Source organism: Neomonachus schauinslandi, chromosome 8, assembly GCF_002201575.2.
Source record: "Neomonachus schauinslandi chromosome 8, ASM220157v2, whole genome shotgun sequence".
Lineage (NCBI taxonomy): Eukaryota > Metazoa > Chordata > Mammalia > Carnivora > Phocidae > Neomonachus > Neomonachus schauinslandi.
In genome coordinates this window covers 69,534,462-69,553,336 of record NC_058410.1, presented here as the reverse complement: position 1 = coordinate 69,553,336, position 18,875 = coordinate 69,534,462, and the positions used below count along the sequence as shown (strand labels likewise).

The 18,875-nt window shown below is 43.5% G+C and overlaps 1 protein-coding gene across 1 annotated transcript in view; it reads left to right on the top strand.

Annotated features, from left to right (window-relative positions):
* ANKRD6 (ankyrin repeat domain 6) overlaps positions 1-18,875 on the top strand; it is a 138,912-nt gene that overhangs the window by 66,857 nt on the left and 53,180 nt on the right. Inside the window, exon 2 of the mRNA XM_021693299.2 lies at positions 4,175-4,442. Coding sequence (XP_021548974.1) covers positions 4,323-4,442 — 120 coding nt within the window. The 5' untranslated portion in view covers positions 4,175-4,322. The remainder of the gene's footprint in view (positions 1-4,174; positions 4,443-18,875) is intronic.

Sequence of the window (18,875 nt, the reverse complement as noted above, 5' to 3'; positions counted from 1 at the left end):
GCTGCTCTCCCAGCCCCTTGACTCCTGTACTGCTGCAGTCACGGTGCTGGAACTCTCTGCCGAGGAGGGTGGAGTGTCTGGATCTCTGCTGTTCCCTGTTAACATAAAGGCAGTTCTTTACAGGTTTTGACCCTGCCTGCATTCTCCCTCCCTTACAACATGCACATTCATCTCTTTTCGTGGTATTACTGCTGCCAGAATGCAAACTTCATCTCTCTGTCATCTGAGCATCATTCAAAAGCATTCCGCCCATTTGTGAATTATTCCCTGACTCTTGATAGGGCAGTGTTACAGGTCCTCTGCCGGCAGAAGGGAGTTCAACAAGACCTGAAGACCCAAGACTTTCAGAAGCTGTGACGAGCAGACTAGGAAGCCACAAGACATTGTGAGCTGAGTGGTTGTCTTAATAAGCTTTTAGATGTGATTTGGCCAGAGTTGGCAGAGGAACCTCAAGGGAAAAAGGCGAGTAAATTGTTGCAGACCCACTGGGCGTGACAACCCTAGGAAGCTAATGATCTCTCCAGGAAGGAATTGACAGCAATTATCCAGCAACAGAACAGAATGGGGAGGACAGACTCCCAGATGTGAGTACAATCTCTCTTCACTACAGGGTTTTGAGCAGTAGGAGCAAAGCGAGTTATTGTAATTGATGGTGCTCCCTAACCACTGGTTCTGGGTGCCTGTGGACTGTCTCTGGGTGGGCTGTGCATAAGGTCCTGGCTGGGACTTTTGTTTGCCAGGTCTCTTCTAGAATATTTTGTCTGTCAGGAAACTGAATGTAGTGGTTTGGGGATATTGGTACCAGGAGACTTTGTTGTAAATCCTCAGGAAAACAGCAAGAGCAAACCTCATAGACCTTTTGCTATAAAAAGAAAACAGATTGCATCACAGACCAAGCAGCTGTGTGGCCCTCTGGCATTCGTGATGAGAGAAAAAAAGCATTGGCAAATTGGAATGCAGTGAAAATGGGGCAGTGGGCTAGGAGAAAGGAGGGATATCTTTCTTAGGAAGCTAAATACTTTCTGGATTCAGGAAGCTCATTGAATATTTATGATCATGGATTTATTTCATTTCTGCTTAAAGAACTGGCAGCATGTTTGCATTTAATGTTTTTCTCTGGAGCCCTGTGAAAGTGAGCATTGTGACAAAGAGGGATGTGATTGATAGATGTGGGGCAGAAGAAATTCCTCACCACCAGCCGTGGGAAGTGTCTTGAATGATAGCTGATCTATTTGGAAGAGGAGGCTCAGATTTAATGAGGGAATGGGGCTGCTACAGCCTGGGGACCCAATAGGTTGGCAGTGGAATTTAACTCGTTGATTGCAAACTGGCTGCCACCTCTTTATTCCTCTCCCTCCCCCACTTCTTGTTGGGGGTCCTCTATCCCCCTTATTTCTCTCCCTCAGCCCGCCTCCACCTGGCCCAATTTGTTAGTTCAGAGGTGTCAGACAAGAAGCTGAGTATCCCCTTATTCAAAAAGGATGGAGGTGTAGAAAGGAAGCCAAAAGGAAGACTCAGCCACTTTGATCTCTTCCCACCACCCTGTGTGTAAATGCAACTGTAGGTGAATGCTGGAGGTCCTCCCAGCGAGCCTGTTACTGGATTTAAATTGAGAATGAACTTGAGATGCCCAAGCACAAAGGGATGATGCTAGCTGCAGACTGGTAACTGGAACCCTAGGATTCTGCTCCTGATTTTGCAAGCAGTTTTCTGTGCAACTCTAGTTGGGGGAAATATCCAAACTCCTAAAGGAACATGTCCCGGAGCTGCCCTGTTCCTCTGGCAGGCTGTGCATTGGCCATGGTGGAGGCGGTCGGGTGGAGTGGGGTGGGGACTGGGGAGCATTTCATTCTTAAGTAGCTGTAACTGAAAAGCAAAAAAAAATTAAAAATAATTTTTAAAAATTCTGTTTGGCCAATATTTCTCAACTGTAGTGTTTTTCTATCTTAAAAAAAAAAAAGGAATAGTAATGTGTGCTGGATTTGCAAAGGGCTGTTTACCAAAGGTAATTATGTAAACAAGGCTATCTCAGAAGCCTGCAACCATGGCAATAAGTGTCTAAGAGCTGGATTTATTGCCTGGGACAGGAGGGGAGTGGCTGTCCATGTACTGTGGGCCTGCTGACCCGCGCATCTGTTGCTGGGGAGACTGGACAGCACTGCTGGTCTGCAGCTCGTGACCTCGGCTGATGGGCTGCACTGAGTTTGCAGCAAGGACATCTCTATGTCTATCCCCAGGAGCTAAGCTCTGAAGTAAAATGAGTGAAATTTTAGTCATGATAACAGTATTTGTATGAACTGGGCCATTGTAGTTGAGACATTCAGATGCCCATTACAAGAAAAGTTTGGGTACAGGAAGGTGGCCATTGAGTGCACAAAGATAACAAATGAGTAAATGGAAGAATGTGGTTGTAGAGAGAGAGCATTTAGGAAGCCGCAGCTAATATTGTATTTTCCTGACTTTTGGGCCTGGAATGCTTTTGCAGTATTGGGGCAAACAGAACAGAAGCTCAGTATTACTGGCTTGAAGTTACCACAGATTATCTGAATAGAGAGACAGTGTATCCAATGTTTACAAAAACAAACCACTCTAAACAGTGGAACGGTCTGAGAAACATAAAGCCCCAACTAGTCTCTCAGTGGGATCCTGGGAATCTCCAGTGGCATTTCCAGCTCTGTTTCTCTGCTTTGAGTCTCAACGTTACCCTTTCATTGGCTCATTCATTCAACCAAGATTTCCGGTGCATCCCAGGGACCTCTGACCATGGCTAACAGAGGAGTCCTCTGCTTTGGAGCATCCCTTCTCCAGATTTGTTGCACTTCCAGTGAGCAGAGCAGGGTGGATTGGTATGGGTTTTTTTTTTTTTTTTAAAGATTTTATTTATTTATCTGACAGAGAGAGACCGCGAGAGAGGGAACACAAGCAGGGGGAGTGGGAGAGGGAGAAGCAGGCTTCCCGCCGAGCAGGGAGCCTGATGCGGGGCTTGATCCCAGGACCTTGGGATCATGACCTGAGCCGAAGGCTGGCGCTTAACGACTGAGCCACCCAGGTGCTCCCCCCCCCTTTTTTTTTAAGATTTATTTATTTGAGGGGTGAGGGGCAGAGAGAGAGAAGGGAGAGAGAACCTCAAGCAGACTCCCTGCTGTGTGCAGAGCCCAATTGATCCCAGGACCCTGAGATCATGACCTGAGCCGAAATCAAGAGTCGGATGTTTAACCGACTGGGCCACCCAGGCGCCCCGAATCCTTTACTTTTGACATAATTACCAGTGGCTTTGGTTTGCTCTAAAGGTGGCCCAGGGCTACTGATAGGAGTCAGCCTTTAAAATTCTATCCATTTGCCATTGTTGGAAAGAAGAGGTTAAGTTTACTGCTAGTTACTCCCTCCAGACCACTGCTCTGAGTGGGGCTTCGCATCCTAGACATGGTTTTAGTAGGCCTTTTATTTCCTGTTAGGCATGGAAGCAACAGAAGCAGCCCCTCCCCATGCAGTTGGCAGCGTGCACTGTCAGTGGTTCTAGCATCCTTGTTGTTCCCAAAGTGGGTTGTTCTGACAATAATTGGAACTGGGAGATGGCCCGGGCCTGTGCCCAGCTCTCCGTCTGTCCCAGAACTCAGGAAACTGCGCTGTTTACAGTGACGCAAGGATGAAGCAAAGCAACTGCAGTAAGTGCTGGGACAAAATCCCAAGGATTTAACCCACTCCTCAGGGTGTCCGTGGGGTGTGATCCACAGGCACCTTCACCTGCCAGCAGAAGCAGCGTGTTAGCTGTGGCAGACCCACAAAACATGGTCCAGAGGCCCTTTGAGATCATACGTGGTATAGTTACCTACCAAAGACAGGCCTGGAACCCCCGTGATGTGGATGGGATTATAGCAGGTCTCTGCTACCTAGGATGGAAGTACAGAGCAGACCTCACGGTTTTGGTTATAATCCTCTGGAGAACGTCCCTGAAGCGGGGAGAAGGGAGGGAGATTGGCACATGCTGCAGCCTTCTGTTTCCCAGTTCAGGGGCTTTGGTGTGCAGAGTGTGCTTCGTGCTTGTCCTGTCTTTACCCAGCTTCTGTCCCCTGCCATTGAGCCCTCAGCAGATGCCCTGAGATCAGAGAGAAGAGGTGTGGCCCATCCTCTGTGCTGAGTGGTGCTGATGGCAACTTTGTTTTGTAATCCCTAGGTCCTGAAGATGGCATAGTAATAATAGAGGCACCTTCTAAGGATCGGGAGCATCTTGACCCGTGGGTCCCTGCCCGGGCCAGTGGCGCCGTGTTGAGCTGAAGGAACTTGTCTACTGCGTTCCTGAAAACCTCTTTCCCTCCTAATTCATGAGCCAGCAGGATGCGGTCGCTGCACTTTCAGAACGCCTTCTCATAGCTGCGTACAAAGGCCAAGCAGAGAATGTGGTTCAGCTCATCAACAAGGGCGCCAAGGTAGCAGTTACCAAGGTAACAAGAAGGGGAAAAAAAAACGCTTTAGCCATTCCCTGGGAAAAAGCTTACCTCCTAATAACCATTGTCTGTACAACTGTTGTGTTTGGTTTGAAGCTTTCATAGAACTGGCTTCTTCTTTTTTTCCAGTGATGACAGTTTGGAGAGAAGGAAGGGGGATTAAAATGCTTTCAGTGCTATCTTTCAAATGGAGTGACTTGTAATTAGCATTTGACAGTCTTTAAAATCACAGTGTGGCTTTTTCTCACCTACTTCTTTAGCTAAATGGGTAAGAGATCTCTCTGGAGAAATTGGGGTACAAAAACTTATTGGGAAGAATGTTTGTACAATAATCACATTAGACCAGCTTGTGGACAGGGCAGCCCATCCACTGTGCAGAGCCTCACTGGTCCCGTCTGTACAGTGACAGGCTTGGACCAGATGACGGCCACCATCCCTTTGGGCTTTCATTTCATATGGGTCAGTAAAAGTTATGGTAAGCTTTGGAGGACATTGCTTATCCCCCACCAACAGATAATACCATGGGAGACGAGAGAACATACTGGCCAATGGGCAGTTTTGTAGCAAAACGGAGGAAAGTCAGGCTGCAGAGTTAGGTGACAAGTTAAAATACAAATGGGATAATGCTGATGGAAAATACTTATTGAGCACTTAGTATTGCTCTAAGGACTTTACAGTCCTCTAGACGAGGTTCTTTTTTTCATCCCCACTGTAGAGATGAGGAAACTGAGGCACAGAATGATATAAGTAACTTGCTCAGGGTCCTTCAGCTGTTGAGTGGCAGAATTGCTACTTGTACCTGCAGAGTCTGACTCCAAAGCCCACCCTCCAGGCCACCCCAGATAGAGCTGTGGTAAGAAGCAGTTTAGTTTTCAAATGGTAATGTCTGACCACCAGTGGCAAAGATTGGCCACATTTTCAGTTACTCATATGCAGTCTCTATATTTCGTGATTCTGATGTGTGCTTTTTTGGCATCACCAAGCAAGCAGTTTAATAGTTTAAGGTCTCAGTCCCACAAGAGTGCCTCCCCCCCCACCGCCGCCCCCACACAGGTACAGTTGCCAAGCACAGGTTATGACCTGTGCTTCGAACCAACTGGTTATAAATCAAAGGTTCCCACAACTCCCTCCTTGTGTTCGATTAATTTGCTAGAGGCAGTCACAGAACTCAGGAAGACATTTTGCTTACTAGATTACCAGTTCATTATGAAAGGATATGATATAACTGAGGATCAGCCAGATAGAAGAGAGACATTAGGGGAAGATATGAAGAAAGGGGCACAGAGCTTCCATGCTCTCTGAGTGCACCACCCTCCCAGCACCTCCACGTCTTCACCAACCCAGAAGTTTTCTGAATTCTCTTGGTTTTTATGGAGGCTTCATTGATAATTACTGATTGACCTCCAGTCTCACCCCCCTCCCTGGAGGCCATGGGATAGGACAGAAAGTTTAACCCTCTAATCAAGGTTGGTTCCCCTGGCAACCAGCCCCCATCCTTAGGGGCTTTCCAAAAGTTACCTCATTAATAAAAACTCAGGTGTGGTTGAAAGGGACTTACTATGAAGAAAACACTTCTTTCACTTTTTTGGATCTGGAGCTATTTCAGGAACTGAGGACAAAAGACCAACTACTGTAACAAAAGATGCTCCCATTGCTCTTATCACTTAGGAAATTCCAAGGATTTGAGGAGCCATGAGCCAGGAACGGGGACTAAAACTAAATATATATTTATTATAAAGACATTCCAGGCTCATGTATTAGAAGAAAAAATATTGTTAAAATGTCTATACTATCCAAAGCAATGTACACATTCAATACAGTCTTTATTAATATACCAACAGCATTTTTCATAGAACTCTGGCAATCCTAAAATTTGTATGGAACCACAAAAGATCCCAAATAGCTAAAGCACTCTTGAAAAAGTAAAACAAAGCTGGAGGCAATCAGAATTCTGGGCTTCAAGTTATATTACAAAGCTGCAGTAATCAAAAAAGTATGGTACTGGCACAAAAATAGACACATGGGGTGCCTCGGTGGCTTAGTCATTTAAGCATCAGACTCTTGGTTTTAGCTCAGGTAATGATCTCAGGGTCATGAGATCAAGCCCTGCCTCAGGCTCCATGCTCAGCAGGGAGTCTACTTGAGATTTGCTCTCTTCCTCGCCCTTTGCTTCTCCCCATCCCCCCCCCCAAATAAATAAATAAGTCTTTAAGAAAATGGACATATAGATCAATGGACCAGAAAAGAAATCCAGAAATAAATCCACAATTAAATGGTCAATTAATCTTCGACAAAGGAGGCAAGAATGTACAATGGGAAAAAAACTCTTCAACAAATGGTGCTGGGAAAACTGGACAGCAACATGCAAAAGAGTGAAACTGGGCCATTTTCTTACACCATACACAAAAATAAATTCAAAATGGATTAAAGACCTAAATGTGAGACCTGAAACCATAAAAATCCTAAAAGAGCACAGGCAGTAACTTCTTTGACATTAGGCCTAGCAACTTCTTTCTAGATATGTCTCCTGAGGCAAGGAAAACAAAAGCAAAAATAAACTATTGGGACTACATCAAAATTAAAAAGCTTCTGCACAGCAAAGGAAACAATCAACAGAACTAAAAGACAACCAACTGAATGGGAGAAGATATTTGCAAATGACATATTCAATAAAGGGTTAGTATCCAAATATATAAAGAACTTATAAAACTCAACACCCCAAAAACAAATAATCCAATTTAAAAATGGTCAGAAAACTTGAATAGATATTTCTCTGAAAAAGACATGCAGTTGGCCAACAAACACATGAAAAGATGCTCATCATCACTTATGATCAGGGAAATGCAAATCAAAACCACAATGTGATAGCACCTCACACCTGTCAGAATGGCTAAAATCAACAACACAAGAAACAATAAGTGTTGGTGAGGTTGTGGAGAAAAAGAACCCTCTTGCACTGTTGGTGGGAATGCAAACTGGTGCAGCCACTGTGGAAGACAGAATGGGGATTCCTCGAAAAGTTAAAGATAGAACTACCTTATTATCCAGAAATTGCACTATTGGGTATTTACCCAAAGAATACAAAAAACACTAATTCAAAGTGTTTCATGTACCCCTAATGTTTATAGCAGCATTATTTATAGTAGCAAGGTATGGAAGCAGCCCAAGTGTCCATGGGTAGATGAATAGATAAAGAAGATGTACACACATATATATAACAGAATATTATTTGGCCATATAACAGAAGATTATATATATATGTGTGTGTGGATGGATAGATAGATAGATAGATAGATTACCAGGGGTGGGTGAGTGGGGGAAAGGGTAAAATAGGTGATGGGAATTAAGGAGTGCACTTGTTGGGTGAGGTATGGAAATGCTGAATCACTATATCACACACCTGAAACTAATATGACACTGCATGTTAACTAATAATTAAAATAAAAACTTAAAAAAACAGTAGGTTTTACTTTAATTTTTTTGTTGTACCTACACATAGATTAAAGTGTCAAATATTTTTACTATGTTTCTCTTCCATTTCTGAGCCTTCATAACCAACTACATTCAAGTCTTTTGGGTATTTTAGTGTTTACATTCATAAATGATATGCTGATATTGCTCAATCTCGATTTTTCCATTTTAGGCATTATCTGTTGATGTAACAATATGAAAACGGATGATCTAACTTTCTTTTCCCTGCTCTCACATGTGCATGTGTACCTTCTCCAATACAGTTGTGTCATTACTTAGGTGACATCAGCATTCAGTCTTTACATTAAGTTAACCAGTTTATTTATTTACTTATTTTAAAGATTTATTATTTATTTGAGAGAGAGGGAGAGAGAGAGAGCAGGGTGAGGGCCAGAGGAAGAGAGAGAGGGGGAGAGAATCTCAAGCAGACTCCCTGGTGAGCACAGAGCCTGAGGTGGCCCTGAGATCATGACCTGAGCTGAAATCAAGAATCAGACGTTCATGGGGCACCTGGGTGGCTCAGTCGGTTAAGTGTCTGCCTTCGGCTTGGGTCATGATCCCAGGGTCCTGCTCTGCAGGGAGCCTGCTTCTCCCTCTTCCTCTGCCTGCTGCTCCCCCTGCTTGTGCTCTCTCTCTCTCTGTCAAATAAATAAATAAAATCTTAAAAAAAAAAAAAAGAATCAGACGTTCAACTGACTAAGCCACCCAGGTGCCCCTTAACTAGTTTATTTATAGCTGAACCATGTAGAGTGTACTATCATTATGTTTCCTTTTTTTTTTCTTTGTAATAATTCCTTTACTCTGATGTTAATAATTGTCCTATATTTGTTTCCTTAGTTTTGTATGTGCATATCACAAATTATGCTAAAACTCAGTTGCTGATCTGCTCTCTGGATGTTCAAATGTGTTAGGTAGTCTTTCCACTGAGTCTCTTTGAAGAGATGTTCTCTGGAGCCCCCTCCCCTATTTCAGTCCAGACTGGTGGCCCTTAAGGCCTTCTGACAAATGTCACTCTTCACTATTATCCTAGGGATTTTGCTTACCACTTTCATATATGTTGATCTCCTAGTGTCTTTTTCTTTCTTGGTTTACTCCCTTGGTTTGATGTGATATACCCTCTAGTACAGCACTGTTTAACAGAACTTTCTGTGATGGTGAAATGTTCTATATCTATGCTGTCTAATAGGGTAACAACACATGGTTATTGAGTGCCTAGAATGTTGCTAGTGTGGCTGAATTTCAAATTTAATTTTAATTAACTAAAGTTAAAATGCCACATGTGCTGTTGGCTACTGTATTGAATAGCACAGCTGTGATATCTTCCTGAGAATGAGTGGATGGGAGAGATTGATCAACTTCAGACATAATCTATTGCCCCTTTCTCTTCCATACTCTCTCAATCTAGTTATATCACAATCTTAAGCAGATTCATAATTACTGTGATTATGTAATTGCTGTTCATTGGTGAGCCAAGAGTTGTACTATAATTAATTACATTTCCATTTTTATATAACTTGCTGTTTTTCCTAGACTTGATAATTGCCTTGATTTTTTCATTTGTTTAGTTTTATTTAAACTTATAATTAAGAGTTCCCTCTACCGTCCAACAATTCTATAAAGCAATTCTTAGTACAATTTTCGTTATTGATTAGTACAAATTTCCTATATGATTAATCCTATCATGTATTTGTCAGTTTTATTCTTTTCCTTGAGGTATCTTTTCTGGACCCATCCATCTTTCCATTCCAGTTTGATCTGTGTTGCTCTCTAGTTCTGCTTGAACAGAGTCATCCTGAGAATTCCTTTCACCTGTCCCCTGTGCTAGATCCCATTTGCTGGAACCCATGTCACCCTTACTTTGGTGGTGCATGTGACTGGTAACTTCTAAAGAAAGGGAACAGGGAAGATAAATGTTTTGAGGTCTGCATGTCTGAAAAATATCTTTACTCTAACCTCTCACTTAAATGACAACTTGGTATTCTAACCTCTCACTTAAGTGACAGCTTGGTATCAAATCTGAGAATTATTTTGCCTCAGAACTTTGAAGGCAATATTTTATTGTCTTGAGCTTACGGTGTTGCTGTTGGGAAACTCAGTTTATAGATTCTTCCCTGCAAGACCTCTTGAAAGGCATTATGTACACACTCTGCCCCTATGAGGCCTGCTCATTCAGAACCTGGCTCAGGCAGTTCTTCTCAGAGAAGTATCCTGCATGGAACTTTCTCTCCTCTCAACTGGTGAAATGCTGCCCATTCTCTCTGTTTCTCTAATAATTGGATACTGCTGTGTTGGGTATTCAGATCTTCCCACCAGACTATCACTCTGACTTGGGTCTGAGTTTATCTCCCACATCTCTCTGTGCTTGGCACAGAAGAAGAGCAATGGATTTGGAATCCAAAGACCTTGGTACAGGTACCTGCTCCACTGCTTATTAACTACTTGTTAATGTGGCCAGGGTTTCTTGACTTCCACATTATTGACATTTTGGGCCACACAGTTCTTTTTGTGAGAATTGGTCCTATGCATGGTAGGTAGGTCCTCTGGCGTCTACCCATTAGATGCCAGTAGTACTCCCTTCTCCCTACTTGTGACAATGAAAAATGTCTCCAGAAATTGCTAAATGTCTCCTGGGGGACAGAATCACCACTGGCTGAGAGTCAGTGGTGTAGGCAAATTTCTTCACTTCATGAGTTTCAAATGCTTCACCAAACTTTTTTTTTAAAGACCTTATTTTTTTTTTTAAGTTTTGTTTGTTTTAGAGAGAGAGAGAGAAAGAGAGAGAGTGCATGGGTGGGAGGGAGGGGCAGAGAGAGAGGGAGAGAGAAACTTAAACAGACTCTGCATGACCCAGGCACTCCTTAAAATTTTATTTTTAAATAATCTCTACACCTAACATGGGACACAAACTTTAACCCCCAAGATCAAGAGTCACATGCTCTACCAGTTGAGCCAGCCAGATGCCCCAAATTCCTCCCCAAACTTAAAGGGTTTCCATGAGGATTAAGTGTGAGAACATGAGTTGCCACAGTTATAAAATCTAAGTGGGCACAACATACGCAGTGCCCAGCACAGTATTCATACAATAAGGCTCATGTACACTGAGTGAGGGGAATAGCATTGTTGAGGGTAAACTGCTTGCACTTAGATAGTGCTTAGGAGGTGCCAGCTACTCTTGCAAGAGCTTTTCGGTGATTGAATTTTTTTTTTTTTTAAAGACTTTATTTATTCATTTGAGACACAGAGATACAGAGAGAGAGAGAGAGCATGAGCAGGGAGAGAGGCAGAGGGAGAAGCAGGCTCCCTGCTGAGCCAGGAGCCCGATGTGGGGCTCGATCCCAGGACCCTGGGATCATGACCTGAGTCAAAGGCAGACGCTTAACCATCTGAGCCACCCAGGCGCCCCTCGGTGATTGAATGTTTTAAACCTCACCACAACTTCATTATCCTCATTACACAGATGAGGAAACCGAGGTAAGACGAGGTTAGGTAACTAACCAATCCAAAGTTTCATTTAGAAAGTGTCAGAACTGGGATTCAAACCCTGGCCATCTGGTTCAGAGTCTTTGCTCTGAGCCAGCATGTTTCAACTGTGTGGTTTATAACTTTGGATTGTGAATTTCCTATGCGCTACTTCGTGTTAGAATATTTTCCTGGGCATCTTGCACATGGTAGATAGAATCTGTAAAATGTTTTCCTGCCTGGGACCACAGGTATTTTAACAAAGCAGTATCCCAATAATGGTATTGCACATGGATGTAACATTTTACACTTTGCAAATTATTTTCACATTCGTGTTGCTCAGCCCCAGAACCCTGTGACATATACATATACAGATTTTTCTTTTAGAGTTGTGAGGAAATGGGAGGCCCTCAAAGGGGAGTGACTGGTACAAGCTAGAAAGTGCCAGAGCTGAGACCAGAACCAGGATCTCCTGGCTCCCATGCAAATGTCCTCTCTGTTACACCAGGGCTTTGACAAAGGCAGTGTCTTCTCTTCTCATGGAGATTTTACTTGGTACTAATAGTGTGTGGTTGCAATACCTTATTCACCAAGTAGGGGCGGAGTTATGCACAGGACAAGTCCTCAGAGTTAATGGGGTTGGGAGTTGGGAATTGGATAGAAACTACATGTAAAAAATTTATAATTCATGTTTTAAGAGGCTCACTAAGAACTCTGATTAGCCATTTGCCCAATTTTCATATTTAGAACAATTATTTTTCATGTTGTATTGACCAACACATTTTCAGTTAGAAACAGGTAACCTGACAAGGACAGTGGGTATCCTGAGTCAGACACATCCCTGGAGTAAATTGGCTGTTAGAGATGGAAGCTCAGGATCTCCCAGTAATTTGGCTCCTGACCCCCTTACTTCTGTGCCACTGTTCTCACCAAAGTCACCTGTTATCTCACCCATCCAGCAAGTATTAATTGAGCGCCTGCTTTACACCAGTGAGCAAGACAGGGAGAAAAAGTCTGTTTCTGTGGGGGAGCCCAGCTAGAATTCGCATGTTGCCCGCCCTCCCCTCCATGCAGCTCCCCTGGCTCCCTGATGCTCTGCCTCCTGGTTTTCTTCTCTGATGCTGCCTCCTCCATCTCCTTTTGCTGTTTCTGCCTCCAAAGCTGTCTTTCCTCGGGGCTCTCAGCCCTCTTCTGCTCTCACTCTGCACACCCACCTTGACTTACCAGCTTTGGCCGGGCACCCGTTCACCTCTGTCTCCTGATGCACCTGTTGAGATGCCCTCATGGGCATCTTTGTCTGAATGATGCATGGGTACTTCACAGCTACTTCAGATCTGAATACACAGCACTGACCCTGTGCCCCTCCCAAAACCCTGTCCTCTTTCCATGGTCTCTTTGTTGATGGATGGCACCCATTTGCTCAGTCCTCAAGCAGAAGCCCAAGCCACCCTCCCTTCTTTGGACTCCTTCACATCCCTCCCCTTATACAAGTTCCCAGTGGCCCAGCGCAGCCCCTTCTGCCTCCTAATTTTCTCTCTCCTCTATGCCTTTCTAGTTGCCCCACTGATGGATTGTGCCTGAGATATTTGGTACTAAAACAGAAAGTGGGATTTTTTTCTTTACAAGAAAGCCTTGGTTTTATGTGAACGTATTCTCTCCATAGTTATCTCACATTTTAGGTAAAAATCTTTCCATACCACTTAATTTTATTTCAATACCAGTAGGTATTTTGCTGTCTGAGTAAACCCTCTGCACCTCATTGCCAAGCCCTGACCATGTAGCAAGAGTGGTGAGCCTCTAGCAATTCACAGGCAGAGGGTCTTTATAAAGAGCTTTTAGGAAGCTGGTCCTTGGGATGTTTCACTGCAGCTTTTGTTTCCTCCCAAAGCAACCAGACAAAGGTTATTTGATGTAACTTTATTTAAGAAGAAAAATGGCTTGGGCGCCTGGGTGGCTCAGTTGGTTAAGCGACTGCCTTCAGCTCAGGTCATGATCCTGGAGTCCCGGGATCGAGTCCCATATCGGGCTCCTTGCTCGGCGGGGGGTCTGCTTCTCCCTCTGACCCTCCCCCCTCTCATGTGCTCTCTCTCTCTCTCATTCTCTTTCTCAAATAAATAAATAAAATCTTAAAAAAAAAAAAAGAAGAAAAATGGCTTTATTCATAAAATTAATGTTTACCAGATATCCACTTGATACCTACCACTGCCTCTGAGGAATGACATAGGGATTTAGACAATTAAGAAGTACAGATCATGGCCTCAAGAAGTTTGTTCAGAGAGGGAGCCCCCAGGGTTTACCGCAGAGTGAGCAGGCAGAAAACTCAGGAGGAGGCCACATGGGGGTGCTTTGTGGAGGTAGAGAAAAAGAGAACTAAAGGTCATATATAAATGTATATGTATATGTAATGTACATGTAAATGTATATGTAAATTTGCATATTTGCATATATTTATGCACAAAGAAATTGGGAGAGTTAGAACTTATATTGACCAGTTATATCCATTGGTAAATGAAGAAGCCAGGTAGCAAGTGATGGGTACAGTATGATGTCATTTGGTTAAAAAACAAATCCACTTCTCTATGCAAACATGCTTGTATTTGCTTGAGCAGGGACAAACGCGTGGAACACAGGAGACTGCTAAAGTTGGTTACTTGGTGTGGAAGATGATTAGCTTTGTTTTATAGATTTTTCCATTGTATCATTCCTTTTTATTTTTTTTAATGTAGGGCATGAACCCACAACCCTGAGATCAAGACCCAAGCTGAGATCAAGAGTCGGATGCTTAACCGACTGAGCCACCCAGACGCCCCTTGTTCCACTTACTAAAATAAGCATATGTTACCTTAGTGATTTGTCACACATAAAATCAAGTTGATTGAAGTTGTGTTTGAGTGCCCGTCGAAGCACTGGAGCAGTGCTCTGCATGTACTATCTCAGTGAAATTGTCCCAGCAGCTCTGAGAAGCCTGTCCTGTTGTCTCTGTCATGCTAGTAAGGAAAGGGACTTGCTGAACATGAAGTAATAGGGTCAAGGCCAGGTAAGCATGGGAAGCCGACCCGGGAGGGAACCAGCCCTGTGAGGCTCTGAGGCCAATACCTAGGACAGGGCTTGCCCCTTTCTCCAGCACCTACACTGTCCCTGCCCCTTCCAGCATGAGTCCCAGCCATTCCTTCCTGGTTCCTCCTCCCCATTGGTGCACACAGAGAACAAGGCTGTCCTATGGAAGGGGTTAGGCCAAAGGGGCTTTTCCACCACCAACTCTCTCCCCCATCCCCCTCCCCATGCCACATGCACACCATTCCGAGAGTTTTGTAGCAACTTCGAGATTCCCTACCAAGGCTGTGTAGTGTAGAGGGTGTGAGCGTGGATGTGGAACCCGACTACCTTGGGTTCAGATGCCAGCTCATTTACCACCTCTTTGATCTTGGGGAGGTTACTTCATCTCTGTGCCTCATATTGTCGCCTCTGAAATGAGTAATAAGTAATAGTAGCTACCTCATTAGGTTGTTTAAGCAACTAAATCAATATATGCAAAGTACTTAGAACCATGCTTGGTGTCGGATGTGGTAGCCATCAGGAGACCCTGCTGATGCCACAGTGGCCACCTCCTGCTCTGAAGGTTGTGGTCTGAGTAGCAGGCAGCGAGTCCTGAGCAGAGCACACAAGGCCATTCAGTGTCCTCCTCTGAAAAATGAGGATAATCCCAACCTCGCGGGGTTGCTGTGAAGATTGAGTAAGATGGCAACTGTTGAGCACAATTTCTGGCATTAAATAAATGACTGTTCAGGCTTTCTTGGTAGAAGTTGAGAGGCTGAGTCTAAAATTTATATGAAAATGCAAAGGCCCTAGACTAGCCCAAGCAATCTTGACGAACAAAGTTGGAGGGCTTTTACTACTTGATTTCTAGGTTTGCTATACAACTACAATAATCCAAGACAGACAAGATGAAGAGAACGGAATAGGGAGTCCACAAATAAATCTACACACATGTGGTCAATTGATTTTTGACAAACATGCCAAGGCAATTCAGCAGGGAAAGAGCAGTCTTTTCGACAAATGGTGCTGGAACAATTGGACATCTGTATGCAAAAAAAAGGGGGGGAATGTATTGTAGCACGTGGAAATATTAACTTAAAATGGATCATAGGCTTAACTGCAGGAACTACAAACTATAAAAACTATAAACAGGATAAAATCTTTGTGATCTTGTGTGATGGTTAATTTTATGTTTCAATTTGGCTAAACCATGATGCCCAGATATTTGGCCAGACAGTATTGTAGATGTTTCTGTAAAAATATTTTTTAGATGAGATTAACACTTAAATCAGTAGACTTTGAGTTAGGCAGATTATCCTCCATAATGTGGGTGGGCCTTATCCAATCAGTTGAAGGCCTTAAGAGAAAAAGATTCCTGTGAGGAAGAGAGTTTTGCCTCCAGATTACATTTGGGCTTGAGGTGAAGCAACAACTCTTGCTGAGGTCTGCAGCCTGCTAGCTTACCCTGCGGAGTTTGGACTTGCCAAGCCTCCGGGATTGGCAGGAGTTAATTCCTTAAAGTAAACCTCACCACTACCACTGAACTGATAAATACATTGGGAAATGCTGTTGAGCAATAAAAAGGCATGAGCTACTGATAGAGGAAACTACATAAACAAATGTCAAAAGCATTATGCATTTGAAGCCACAAAAGGCCACGCACATATGATTCCATTTGTGTGACATTCTAGAAGAATCAAAACAATTAGAATGGAAAACAGAGGTCTAGGATGGTGGAAAGGGATTGACTGAAAAGAAGTTGGAAGGAATTAGGGGAAGGGTGCAATGGAAGTTTTCTACATCTTGCATGTAGTGGTGGTCATATGATTGTGTACATTTATCTAAATACATCAAACTGAATACTTTGAAAAGGTGAATTTTACTGAATGTAAATTATGCCTCCAGAAACTTGTTTTTGTTTTTTTACCAGCAAAAATAGATTTGTTCAGGAATAGCAGAGAATTACAATTCAGGACATGCAAACTATGGCAGAACAACAAGCAAGTCCCCAGAAATTTGGTTTTTTAAAATAGCTGTTCTAAATATAATCATTGTTACAGATAAGGAAACAAACTTAAGGAGGTTCAATAACTTTGTTCTCATCATTTATAGGTGTGACTCTTGGGGGCTTTCATATCTTGTCTCCCCATACTAGTCAATGACTATGCTCCAATTAATATAAACTCTAAACTTGTAAAAGAGAAATGCAAAGGGTTTGATTGTAGTAAAGTAACTTTCCCAGGCATGACTCTTGATAGTTTTTGTAGAAAGGAAGAGCATGTGGGGCTGGTAGGTATTTTCTGGCATTCATTCCAAAGAGGTAAATGATGTACATTCACGGCCTAGGAAATAGAGCAAGAGTAGGCTTTGCATGCATCATCCCTCCTGCTCTTACTGCCTGGACTTCTTGCTCTTGAACCTGTTTCCCATTGGGCAAGATCCCCAGGAGGGGTCTGTGAGGCCGGCTTTCCTGGGCAGGGCAAAGCAGTGGAAACCAAGGATCTATTTTGTTATTGTTCATTTGCTTTGTTTTTTATTCTGTGGGTATGTTTTTTTTGTTGTTTTGTTGTGTTGTTGTTTAAGTGTGGATGCTTTATTTTACTTTATTTTTAATTTAATTTTGTTTAAATTCAATTAATTAACATATAGTATATTATTAGTTTCAGAGGTAGAGTTCAGTGATTCATCAGTTTATATATAACACCCAGTGCTCATTACATCACATGTCCTCCTTAATGCCTGTCACCCAGTTACCACATCCCCCCACCGCCTCTCCCCTCCAGCAACCCTCAGTTTGTTTCCTAGAGTTAAGAGTCTCTTATGGTTTTTCTGGGTGTGTGTTTAATATTTGGACTTACTGGAATGATGTGGGTCTGAACTTGTGTTTGCCAGCCTGTAGGTTTGTAGCTGTCAGTACTCAGTAGGTGGGTGGTGGGGGAAATACATGCTTACAAGGTTTTTGCTCAGGTGAAAAGGTTCATTTGAGAGAGAATGTGTTGTGCATAGCATGCTTCTTCCAGAAGACTCCATAAACTTGCTTAAAAAGATAAAAAAATTTGGGGCCACCTGGGTGGATCATTCGGTTTAGAGTCTGCCTTCGGCTCAGGTCATGATCTCCGGGTCCTGGGATCGAGCCCCGCATTGGGCTCCCTGCTCAGCAGGGAGTCTGCTTCTCCCTTTCCCTCTGCTTGTGCTCTCTCACTCTCTCTCAAATAAATAAATAAATAATTTTTAAAAAAGATATAAAATTGTTCAGTTTTTGAATAAGTGATCCATTCACGTGGTTCTAATACCGAAGATACAGAAGTTGACAAGTCTTTCTCCCATGATGCCTCCCAACCACTCCGTGTTTCCCTCCTGGTAGATAGCCTGTGTTATCTGTTTCTGGTGGTTTTTTCCTGATACATTTCATGCATATATGTGCAAATAGATGTATCTCTATGTGTTTCCCTCCTTTTATACAAATCATAGGAAACCATACATAGCCTTCTTCACTATGCTTTATTCCATGAACCATAATTGGCTTAACTTTATCCCCTATTGATGGGCATTTAGATTATGTTAATCTTCTCTTATAAATTATGCTGCAGTGACTAACCTTGTCCTAAGGTCTTATTATGCAGTGTGGTTATATCTGTGGAACAGATTGCTCTAATTGGCACTGCTGGGTCAGGGGCATGTGTGCCCGTGGAATTGCTCTGCATTGAGGTTGTACCAGTGGACATTCCACCAGCACAGAGAGGCCTGGAGGTCTGACCTTTATGTGCACTGTGACCAGTGACTCACTGACCTCTTCCTTCTTGACAGCTCCGTCCTCCCTCTTTTCCTGGCCCTTCGTCTTCTGAATTTATCCTGCCTTTCTAGCATTCTCTCAAGGAGCTCTCTGCTGTGGCTAATTTGGCCTCTCTTTTGGCCATTGTTCCTCTCTGCTTCAGCATGGGTTTCATAGAATTTTCTCTTTTTCACCTGCTCTGGGTTGTGTCTAGGGCCCACTACTGGGAGTCAAGGAGAAAAGCGTGGGAGTGGCTGATGGGAGGGGAGCAAGGGGGGGGTGTCTCCACACCCCTCCCCTTCCTCACCATCTCCTCAGCTGGAAAACAGCGGTCCCTCCCAAGGCTGCCTGGGGCTCTTCACCTTACACCCAGTGGCCCAGTGTGTTCTTACCTCCTGAATGAGGGCTGGAGCCTGCGCAGGGCTGAGGTAGCTCCTGGTCCTGCTCTGGGCTCTTAGATCTACACACTCCATGGGGGGCAACAAGGGTGTACAAGTACATGTCAGGTCAGACAGAAAGTCTGCTTTTTGATCTGCAGTAGCTAGAAGAGTCGCCTCGTGCGGAGCAAACCTCAACCGGGAGAACTTAGGCCTTTGTGGTTTATCGTCAGAAATCATCAGGGAAACTTGACGTACGGTGGTAATTCTGAGCAACAGTTATAAAACAAACATATGTTAAGATTTTATTTAATC